Consider the following 11,773-nt stretch of genomic DNA (forward strand, 5'->3'; position numbering starts at 1 on the left):
GAGGGTATGAAGTGGAGTCCCCAATATGTAGGTGCCAACCAGAGCAGGCCCTTGGCAGCTGCAGTGCATGGTTGCCAGTTGGAGGAGGCAGGCACTGGGAACAGAGTGGGGAAGTGGGGCAGAAGGGGATACCCTGGCTTCGTCTTTGAAGCTCACAATGCTAGCCTGTTCAATTGGTGCCCACGGACAATATAAATACAGCAGGCTAGATTTGGTCTTAGTTTGCCAACACTTGCTCTAGCCCTTGAACCTCCCACTTTTAGGCACCTCCTTCTGTGTCCCAGAGTAGAATACAAAGCAGTCGTGTCTCAGGGCAGGCCATGCTACTTCCTTTACAGGATCAAACCAGAAGATGCCATGGACTTTGGCATTTCTCTCCTCTTCTATGGCCTCTACTATGGTGTTCTTGAGCGGGACTTTGCAGAAATGTGTGCAGACTACATGGCGTCTACCATAGGGGTGAGTTCACCTGGCTCTTAATACTGCCTCCTGCCACCTCCAGAGAGTTCAGGATAGCATCACTTGTTTGACGGAAGAGAGGAGCCAGATAAAATCCTTCAAGATGTGGGTGGTATGTATGGAGATTTCTTCCTTAAAATTTGGAAAGTCAGATCTCAGATGTACCCTGGAATTTTTAACTTTAGGACCGTTATAGGAAAGGACCACTTTACCCTGAAGGAAGTTAGCATTCATCCAACAATTATTTATGTAATGCCTATGTGCCTGAACACTGTGTGTGCTGGGATTGCAAAGGTGTACACACAGAAGCAGATACGGTCCTTGCCTAATTGAAGTTTACTCTCTAGTGACAGAGAAAGGTATTAAGGGTAATAAACACAAAAATAAATATAAAATTGTAAATTTAATAAATATTATGAAGGAAAGGTTCATGATGCAATGAATAAATGTAGTAGTAGCATTTGACCTAGTTGTGGGTCTCAAAGCGCTTCTCTGAAGAAATGACTACTGAGCTGACTCAAACAATGTATAGGCATTAACTAGATGAAGTGAAGTGAAAAGAGATAGAGAAAATTGTGAGTATAAGAGTCCTGTGGTGGGAGAAAAGGTGGGCATTTTGAAGAACTGAGGCTAATATGGTTGTAGGGCTGAGAATGTAGTGAAATAACTGGAGACATAGTCAGAGGCTAGACTAGAAAAAGCCTTATAGGACGAAGGAAAGATTGTGTTTTTTTATACTAAAAAGACTGGAAGGCTACAATAGAAAATGACATTATCAGATTTGCATTTTGAAAAGATCGTACTGGCTGCTGGGTAGAGAACAGATTGGAGAGGGGTCTACAGGTTAGAGTGGACCACTTAAGACTATTTAAGAGACAAATGCACTAGTCTGGGAAAGATGAAGGTAGCTTGGATTAGTGTAGAGATGGTAGAAACGGAGAGAAGAGCACTATTTTGAAGTATTTTGTAGTTAAGTTTGATGGGACTTGGATATAGATTAGTTCTGGAGCCTGAAGGAAAAAATATGAAGGAAAAATAGGTGTCAAAGCTGAGATTTCTAACTCAAGCAACTCCTTGAATGGTGTACACTTTAGTGAGATAGGAAATGCTCTAAGAGGATGAGATGGAGACCATGGAGAAATTCTTCAAGCTTAAAATATGGGTAAAATAGCCAATCTGAGAAACCTACATCAATATCCCTTTTTTTCCTTCATAATGGAAATATGTATTTGTTTTGCTATTTACATTCTCTTAATTATGTAAACAACACAAAAGTGTTCCCCATCTCAGTGTCATCCCATTAGACGCCACTCCAAGGAAGAATATTTCAAAATTTAATGGACATCTCTCCATTTCTGTGCTGAAATACGTGTGGCTCTGTCTGATGGAGGGGAACCAAAGGGCATTCAGATGTTCTTGACAGCTTGGGGTGAAACCCTGGGAGAACATTAGGGAAATAGGTTCTCTGGGAGCATCCAAATACCAGTCCTAGCTTTTAGGTAGAAGATATCTATGGAGACCAAGTGATAAGAACAGGAAAGGATCTGCACTGACTACATGTGAGGTGCTTCGGGAACTCCGGAAGGATTTGAGGCAGTTTGCAGGTGGGAGACTATTTGCTGTGTAAACTTGTATGTCATGCTTCTGCAATCTCATTTGTGTCACAGGCCAATTTAGGTTAAATAATACTCAACCATCACCTTGGATACTTTTAATCAAGTATAGTAGCTTCAGATCTAGAACTTTGTTTCTCAGTATCATGGATCAAATTGAAAACAAAGTATATTGGGTCACTTTGTGGACAGCTTATTAGATACTTTTTGAACAACTGTCTTATGTTTTAGCTGCATTTCGCGGTCTCGTACACATTTGTGTATGCTTCGGCTCTTCCTTTACCCATTTCACTTCCCAGAAGAGATTTCTGGACTTTAGATTATCTAATTACTAACTGCACTTTGAACAACAGCTTTTCTCTTAGACTGCTTTTATAGCATAGACAGCTTTTCACAGTCCCTCTTGCCAGTATCCTATCCTTTACCCTCTAGTGATTTCTTTTTCTTCTGATTCTGTTTTTACAAGACCAATTCTCTGATTTTCCCAGCTTGTTGCCAACTTTATTTCAAGGTTATTATCAGCTGCCAATTTAAGCAGAGCCTTAATTCCCTCAGGTGGTCGCTGATAACCAATCTACAAAATCCCTCTTCTGTCCAAATGGGACTGAGCTCAGAACTGATCCACAAGATAGCTTCTCCTCTAGAGGAGATGGGATCATTACATTGGCCTCTCCAAAATAGGTTTGAGCTGGGCCTCTTTCCATGTTCTTGGGAAGAATTATTGGGAAGAATTCCAATGATTACAGCTGATAATCCTTAAAAGATAATAAATTCCAGCTTTACCAAAAGACCTGGCAGGAGAATCTCTTGTTAGGGTGGAGGGTGCCTCAAATACCAGCTCTTGGCCCCTCATATTCTCCCTCCCTCTATGGGATCTTACTACCCCATATGCTCATTTAATAGCCTGGCCCACGTATAAACCCTGTATCTCAGCATAAGAACAGAAGGATCAAGCAGTCACATTGGGGTTTATTAAAAGGTTGAGGATTGAGAGCAGGAAAATAAGCCAAGGGTACTTGGCTGAGGTTAATCTGATTTACCAGATTGCCTGCTTCTCAGGTTTCCAGACCCTGCCTTCACCAACTCTCAGCCTACCGCTGTGTAGCTAGTGGCATTTTGGCACCCACCACATCTAGACAACTATTTTCCAAATGTCTGGACCTAGAGCCTTTGTTCCTGACAAAAATATGCCACCCCTTCCTCTATTCCTCAGGCCAGCCTTCTGAATCCTGGTATCTTATGTGAGGACTTACTTCTTTCCTAGGTAATTGACATTGAGAATGGCTATCCCTTTCAGAGGAGCCACTCTATCCAGCACCTGTCCAACAGAATGTGACCTTGCTGACCCTAACTATGGACAGTTTGCTGTTTCCCCAGGTTCCCATCTTGCAGCAGAGTGGGTCGTAGGAAGACTAGAATGGCTTGTGGTAGTACTAGGTGAGTCACCAGGAGTTCATTCGTTATTTCCCATAGCAAACATTGCTGAGACTTAGTGACAGGCCTTCTTCTAGGGCTTGGGATGCCAGCAGATGAGACCAGGCAAGGGTGTGGGAGAAGGGATTTCAGCATAGATTAAAGGGATATATTGCACTGCCTTTACAGTTCTTTCCAACCCTGAGAATTCCAGGACTCTCTTGTTTCTGCCCGTCTTTGGTCAAGTGGGCCTGTGCTCTGGGTCTCTGAGCCACGGAAACCTCAATTTCAAGAATAACTCTGATCTTAAAAACAAAATCTGATCAATGCTTTTGTGCAGGCAATTTGAAGAAGCCAAGAAATTTCTGCCTTCCATGCATTCATTGGGCAACTCATTCATTCATTTATTCAAGCAGCAGTTATTTGTCAACCATCTATAATGTATCAAGTATGACCCAAGTACAGTCTTTATTAACACCACTACCACCCATTTCAGTAGCAGTCCTTGTTTGTTTGTTTTTTAATTGTGGTAAAATACACATAACATTGCCCTGGCCGGTAGCTCAGTTGGTTGGAGCATCGTCCTATACACCAAAGTGTTGCAGGTTCAATTCCTGATCGATGTTTCTCTCTCTTTCTCTCCCTCTTCCTCTCTTTAAAATCAATAAAAACATATTCTCTAGTGAGGACTAAAAAAACACATATAACAAAATTTACTATCTTAATCATTTTTAAGTGTATAGTTTAGTTACATTAAGTACATTTACATTGTTCTGCAACCATCACTACTATACATCCATAAAACTCTTCACTTGTAAAACTGAAGCTCTATACCAGCCGTGGGCAAACTACGGTCCGCTGGCCGGATCCGGCCCATTTGAAATGAATAAAACTAAAAAAAAAAGAAAAAGACCGTACCCTTTTATGTAATGATGTTTACTTTGAATTTATATTAGTTCACACAAACACTCCATTCATGCTTTTGTTCCAGCCCTCTGGTCCAGTTTAAGAACCCATTGTGGCCCTCGAGTCAAAAAGTTTGCCCACCCCTGCTCTATACCCATTAAATAGTAACTCTGCAATTTCCCCTCCCCCAGCCTCAGGCAACCACCATTCTATTTTCTGTCTCTGAATTTGACCACTGCAGGTACCTCATATAAGTAGACTCGTGCAATATTTGACTTTGGTGATTTACTTATTTCACTTAGCATAATGTCTTCAAGGTTCACCCATGTTGTAGCATGTATCAGAATTTTCTTCCTTTTTAAGTCTGAATAATATTCCACTGTATGGATAGACCATATGTTCAGTCCTGATCATTTTTCATAGTCTTTTGTACATTTTGTGGTCATGGCTACCCCAGAAAGTCATAGTTGATGTTGGAGCTGTTCTGCTTACCATGTCAGGAACTCGTTTTAGTCATCGAGTGGTTCCCCTTTGAGGGTGGTTTGACCTAAAGAGATGTGTGATTTATTCGTCTCGGGGTTCTTACAAATGAAACCAGAAGGTTTTGTAAGTATATTAGCAAGCATTCTCAATTCCTTTTCACTGTTCTGTTTAGTGTATAGTAGCTCTTTGGTTTGTCTTCACGTGGAGAAACTTGTAATATGAACTTAAGTAATTATCTTCTTATGATGAGTCTAGGGAACCTTGGATGTTTGTTTTTTTCCCATCTGGTCACTATGAGATCATAAACTTGTGACAGCCAGTCAGTATGGTTTCCTTGATTGTGAAATAAGCTTATTTTCCTTGGGCTTCTTCCAGGCAGGGCAGTAACACACACTATTCATGCTACAGTGGGTATACCTCACTTTTTTTGTGTGTGGATTTCTTTTAGTCCTCAGCTGAAGATATGTTTATTGACTTTTAGAGAGGGAAGGGGAGAGAGAGGGGAGGAGAGGGGAGGGGAGGGGAAACATCGATTGGTTGCCTCCTGTTTTTGCCCGGACTGGGGCTGGAACCTGCAACCTGGATATGTCCCTGACCGGGAATTGAACTTGCAACCTTTTTGGTGTACAGGACGATGCTCCAGCCAACTGAGCCACACTGGCCAAGGCTCTGTCTCAAACTTATTTTTTTTAACCTCACACTTTCTATCTTCTGAGCAAGTTCTTGTGCCCCAGAGTTACCTCTTGGATCATCAGTGGCCCAGATAGCATCAGGACAGGACTAGCTAGCCATTCATCTGGTTTAAAGTAGTGGAAAGAGCTAGGGGGTTAGAGTCAGACCTAGTTTCAAGTTCTAATCCACTTTTAATTAGCTATATACTCTCTCTTTTTAAAATTTATTCTTTTAATCTTTATTGTTGAAAGTATTACATATGTCTCTATGTTGTTACTGTCTTTAGACAGAGAGTAAGGGAGCGAAGGAGAGAGAAAGAGAAACATTGACCGGTTGCCTCCTGTATGCACCCTGACCAGGTTTCAAACCCACAACCTTTTTGGTGTATAGGATGATGCTCTAATCAATTGAGCTACCCAGCCAGGGCTAGCTGTGTACTCTTGAGCAAGTTACTTTACCTCTCTGGTCTTGTTTTCTTAGCTGTAGTAATACTACCAGTCTTACAGAATTGTAAGGAACAGGTTAATGTAAAGCATTTTGCAGAGTTCACAACATTACACAGTCCTGGTTTTCTTTTTTTTTTTTTTTTTTAAATATATTTTATTGATTTTTTACAGAGAGGAAGGGAGAGAGATAGAGAGTTAGAAACATCGATGAGAGAGAAACATCGACCAGCTGCCTCCTGCACATCTCCCACCGGGGATATGCCCGCAACCAAGGTACATGCCCTTGACCGGAATCGAACCCGGGACCCTTTAGTCCGCAGGCCGACGCTCTATCCACCGAGCCAAACCGGTTTCGGCCCTGGTTTTCTTTTTGTCACTGGTATTTTCTGTTTCCTCTGCTAATTTTTCTTTCTCTTAAATGTTATTGTTCCTCTAAGTTCAAATCTAAGTCATCTTTTCTACTCTTTACCTGGATATTTCACTTTTCTTTTTCCAGGGATTCCAGATTTCTAATCCAAAACTGTTTTCTGAGCACTAGAATGTTACTATTCAATGGTCTATTAGACATCATCGGTCTGTCTATACTTCTCTCAGTTTTTACTGCCATCAAATTAGCCCAAGCCATCACCTTAGTATAAGCCTCCATGATCCATGATCCATTGCTTTTAGAGAATTATAATTGTCTCTGAGCTGGTCTTTCTAAAGCCTTTTTGCCTCATCTCCAATTCATTTTTCACACAGAAGACAGAGTGATCTTTTTTTATCTATTTTTATCCTAGATATTTTATATATGGAGTCATATATTTGTTCTTTTGTGTCGGCTTATTTCACCTTGCATAATGTTTTCAAGGTTCGTGTGTGTTGTAGCATATGTCAGAGCTTCATTATTTTAATGACTGAACAATATTTTATTGGGTGGCTATATCACATTTGTTTATACACCTGTTTATTGATGGATACGGATTGTTTCCACCTCTGACTATTGTGAATAGTGCTGTGAGGAGCATTAGCACACAAGCATGTGTTTAGTCCGTTTTCATTTTTGGGAGTGGAATTGCTGTGTCATGTGGTGATTCTTGTTTAACTTTTAGAGGAATTAAGAAATTCTTTGCTTCTTTAATTATAAATAATGCCTAAATGAATATCTATATGCATGAATCTTTTTTTTTTTTTAATGTTTTTATTCACTTTTAAAGAGAAAGGAAGGGAGAGGGAGAGAGAAACATTGACTGTCAAGCTCGCAACCTGGGCATGTGCTCTGACCAGGAATTGAACCACTCAGTGCATGGGATAATGCTCAGCCAACTGAGCCACACTGGCCAGGGTTGCATGAAGCTTTTTGACATTTGTTTTTATTTCCTTAAATTCCTTGAAGTGAAATTAATGGCTAAAGTGTGTGACAGTATGAGATATTATGCCAAATGCTGTCCAAAAGGATTGCACCTCCTTTGCTGCAGCCACAAGTGTCTGAGAACACCCTTATCACCACCATGCTCTGGATATTGCTCTTTTGAGTCTTAGAGATGTTGTCCATGTCTGCTAGCATCATAGTCTGGCCACAGCATGGCCTACCTGACATAGCTCCTGGTCACCACCCTGAGCCCTTCTCCCTCACATTCTCCTTGTCCCTGATGTTAATCCAGCCCAGTCTTCAGGTCCTGTTAGGTTTGACTTCCTGGCCCATCTCTGGTCTGTCCCTTTCTCCTCATTCACCCAACAAGGATGAGGTCGGTTTACTGTATAGAAATGTTTTCTAGCTCTTTGACCTCCCCTGCCGCTTTGCCTTCTCTCTAGAAGACCTAAGGCCTCTGTGGTAGCTTCCCACTTTGGTTGATTCTCACATATTTCCTGTCTTTTCCTTGTGCTCTTCTCTCCCAGTTCTACAGCGAGTCAGGCATGCCTACCAAACACCTCTCGGACAGCATGTGTGCCGTGTGTGGGCAGCAGATCTTTGTGGATGTCAGTGAAGAGGGCATCATCGAGAACACGTACAGGCTGTCTTGCAATCATGTGTATCCGTCTGGAGCTCCTGGGTCTCATGCACACTGCAGTCAGGGAGGGAAGGGGGCATGCTGCTCGGCCTTTGAGTGTAGGAGAGCCACAAGAGGGTAGACATTTGGGTGATGTTCAGTGTTAGAGGCGCTGACACCCAGGAGTAGAAAATGCATCCTTGCTCGCTCTTTCCCACAAATGGGAGCCACTCTTATGTAAATGGTGTTCATAGCCTGGCAGATCAGGAGGGTCACAGGAAGAGCATCCTCTAATTGGATTCCTCAGTTTCAGAATCAGATCCCCCTGAATAACTCTTCTTAAAAAAAAAAAAAATATATATATATATATATATATATATATATAGTTGATTTTTTACAGAGAGGAAGGAAGAGGGATAGAGAGTTAGAGACATTGATGAGAGGGAAACATCAATCAGCTGCCTCCTGCACACCCCCAACTGGGGATGTGCCCACAACCAAGGTGCATGCCCTTGACCGGAATCGAACCCGGGACCCTTCAGTCCGCAGGCCGACGCTCTATCCACTGAGCCAAACCAATTAGGGCCTGAATAACTCTTCTAAGATTTGTCATGTCCTTGCTCAGCTCCCATTCTGTGCCATGTATTATATTATCCCCATTTTGCCCCCTAACAATCCTGTAAGGTAGAGATTATTATTCTTGTTTCATATATGAGCAAAGAGTCAGAGAAAAGGGACTTGCCTAATATGATATAGCAGATAAGAGGGGAAGCCAGGCTTGGAGCCTTTCTCCAGAGCTAGTGCATGGGCAGCTTGAAGATCAGCAGAGCTGGTGCCACACAGGCTGTCCACAGTATTTCCCTTGACCAGTGGTGCTTAGTTTCCACGAGTTCTGCATTCGCGGCTGGTGCATTGTGGGAAAGAAACAGACATGTCCCTACTGCAAAGAGAAGGTCGACCTCAAGAGGATGTTCAGCAACCCGTATCCTTATTTTGCATTCTTTGGGAGTGGGCAGTGGGAAGCAAGCACTGGCCAGTGTGACCCTGCATTTGGGTCCTCATGGGGCTCTCCTTCCTCGCGCGCCGCCGCCCCCCCCCGCCCCCCCCCCCCCCCCCCCCGCCCCCTACATGTCCACCATTCTGTTTGGCCTCAAGTGTAAGGAAGTTGGGGATGGGACATGGCACAGGACTAATGCCTCAGCTTCTCATAATAGTTCTAGAACCCTTAAGGCTAAGTTGGTAGTTGTAGCAGCTGCCGCTTCCTGCTTGCTTACTGTGTACCTGGCACTGTGTTAAGTGTTCTACTCATATGAATCTCATTGTCTTCTCTAGCAACTTTATGACCTGGTGATATCCTCATTTTACAGATGAAACAGTTAAGATGTTGGATACTTTTTTAGGTGATATAATTAATGCATGATGATGCCTTGTCTATGACATGCAGGGCTGGAGACCAGCTCTGTGCCTGTGTAGGGCCTGTAGGTGCAGGGGCGGCTGAGGGACTCCCTGTCCCCATCAGCTATCAACACAGGACTTGTGCTCCTCTGAACTATCACTTCCTCCCCTGTCAGCCTTCCCTCCTCATCCTGTACCTTCACCCTCCTCATTCTCCTCACAGCCTGACGGTTGGAAAGTGCCCAGCCATACTCTGCCCGCCCCTGCACTTCCCCTGGGATACAGAGACCCAGCTTTCTCCCCTCTCCTCTCAGCTGCCCTTTCTCTGTCCCCAGTACACTAGCTGGGCCGTGTGGGAGCCACTGCATTCCCAGTACACTCCCTGAACAGGAGACAGGCCCTTTTAGGTTCCTTACTTCGTTCTTGCAGGGACTAGTTTAGGAACAAATAATAACTCCATGGTCAAGCTAATGGTTGGAGCTTCCCTTAGTTCTCAGAGACTAGGCCAAGCTGCCCTTTCTGATGCCTTTCGAGAGGTTCCCTCCCCCCAGGGCTCTCCCCAGACCTGGGATCCCAGGCTCCTTTTCCAGGCGTCTTGCCCAGTGTTTAGCTGTAAAGTGGAAGGAGGGGAACTATCTCCAGAGCCGTTTGGCCTCAGTAGGGTCAGGTGCTTAGTGCCCCTGGATGGGGGTTCCTTGGGGCCTCTGCCAGGGGTTATCCTCTGTGACCAGCCTCGTGCTCCCTTCTGCCTCTGTCTCTAGACTCAACCTCTTCCTTGACCTAGAAAGCCTTCCAGTTGGACATTACAAGAACCTTCAGGGCTGCCTTCCTTACTCCCAGCTTCCCTGCAGCCAGTGTCACAGGCCTCAGGCTGTGTTCTCTCACTGCCAGTCCATCTCAGAGAAGTTGTTCCATGGACGACCCTCTCTGCATGTCGGTCATGGAGAGCTTAGTCCACCACTCCACCCCCATCTTCTGCACTGACCCCTCCGCGCGTCCCCCCCCCCCCCCCCCCCCCCCCCCGCTTTAGCCCTTTACTCCAACATGGAAAGGCTGGTGGGGCTTTCTAGAAAGCTGCTCAAAGTGTGGGCAGTCCCGGGGAGGATGTGGGCAAACCCTCCATGACCATCCCTAGACCAGCCTTAGCAGCTCTAAGCACAGCCTCTTTCCTTTAACACACCGGCAGCTGGGAGAGGCCCCACGTCATGTACGGGCAACTGCTGGATTGGCTTCGCTATTTGGTAGCCTGGCAGCCTGTCATCATTGGCCTGGTACAAGGCATCAACTACATCCTGGGCCTCGAGTAATCAGGCAGAAGAGCATCCACCCACCATGGACCTCAGGGCACACTCCTCCCTGCCCTTCAAGACCTCCTGGGTGGGAAAGACTCAAAGGGGCACTTGGGCCACTCAGGACCCTCCTGGCTGTGTCCGGGCAGGGGAGGGATATGATGGCGAGCTAGCCAGTGGGCTGTCAGCAGTGGGGGCTTTTTAAAAGAAAACTATTTTGATGAATATATTTAAAAACCTTTTTTATTGTGGAGCATAGGAACTGCCCCAACTCCTGCAGGCCTTATCCTCCTGCTTCAGCAGGGCGGGAGCAGAGCCACAACCTTTCTGGTTTAAAGGAGCCTCCTCACCTCTGGCTGAGAGCCTCAGCCCACCCATCTCTCCTTCCCTCGAAGGGGCTCAAGCCTGGCACGCTCAGCGTGGAAGAGCTGAAGCCCTCCCACTGGTGCCACAGAGGAGCACTGTGTGGTGAGGTATCTTCTACCTTCCCCTGTCCAGGAGCCATAGGCTGGTTGAGGCAAGTGGAATCTTGTGACTTTTCCAGTGAGGGAAGCCTTGGGACCTCAGAATGCCTTGAGGATTTGTTTGGGGGCAGGAGCAGTTTGGGTGACCTGCCCGGAGCAAACCTGCACTCAGCCAGAACGGAGGCCATGGGAGCTGCAATGATTGAGGGCCCCTTGTGCCCGGAAGTGGCAGTATATACCACAGGCCATTCAGCCACATCACTTCCTTCCCAGAAAGCCTGTGTGAATGCGTGCGTGCGTCTGAGTGAGTGCGGCAGAGGGATTGTGACATGCAGGAGACTTTGTTCCCTTGAAGCTGGCAGGGGATTCCCAGCCAGAGAATGTCCCTGCGTCAGCTTTGTTGTTCATGGGTCCCGTCTGGGCCTGGCAGGGGAAGTAGGAGGAGGGGGAGGCCCAGGTGAGTATGGCTTCTGAAAAGGGATTCCAGGGAGGCCCAGCCCTGGTCCTAGGAGTTGTGAGGACGTGGGAGGGTAAACACGGGGCTACTAGGAAATACGACCCATCTGGGCCTACCCCTTCAAGGGCAGCAAGAACCAAGAAGGATCTTGTCACTCCATTCTGAATAAAGCTCCATGAGCTGGGTTGGAAAGCTGAACATCATCT

The 11,773-nt window shown here is 45.3% G+C and overlaps 1 protein-coding gene across 6 annotated transcripts in view; it reads left to right on the forward strand.

Annotated features, from left to right (window-relative positions):
- The window catches only part of RNF121 (ring finger protein 121), a 63,175-nt gene extending 51,410 nt beyond the window's left edge, over positions 1–11,765 (forward strand). For 3 of the 6 annotated variants that reach the window (XM_070425527.1, XM_070425528.1, XM_070425530.1), the window contains 4 exons: positions 339–459; positions 7,871–8,004; positions 8,843–8,944; positions 10,544–11,765. In XM_070425527.1, the coding sequence (XP_070281628.1) occupies positions 339–459; positions 7,871–8,004; positions 8,843–8,944; positions 10,544–10,664 (478 nt within the window). In that variant the 3' untranslated portion in view covers positions 10,665–11,765. Of the gene's footprint in view, positions 1–338; positions 460–7,870; positions 8,005–8,842; positions 8,945–10,513 lie in introns of all 6 variants that reach the window. The other 3 variants (XM_070425529.1, XM_070425532.1, XM_070425533.1) reach the window with 3 other exon arrangements.
- The last annotated feature ends 8 nt before the right edge of the window (positions 11,766–11,773 follow it).

This window comes from Myotis yumanensis, unplaced genomic scaffold, assembly GCF_028538775.1.
Source record: "Myotis yumanensis isolate MYYU_CA2020_CCGP unplaced genomic scaffold, mMyoYum1.0.hap1 SCAF_10, whole genome shotgun sequence".
Lineage (NCBI taxonomy): Eukaryota > Metazoa > Chordata > Mammalia > Chiroptera > Vespertilionidae > Myotis > Myotis yumanensis.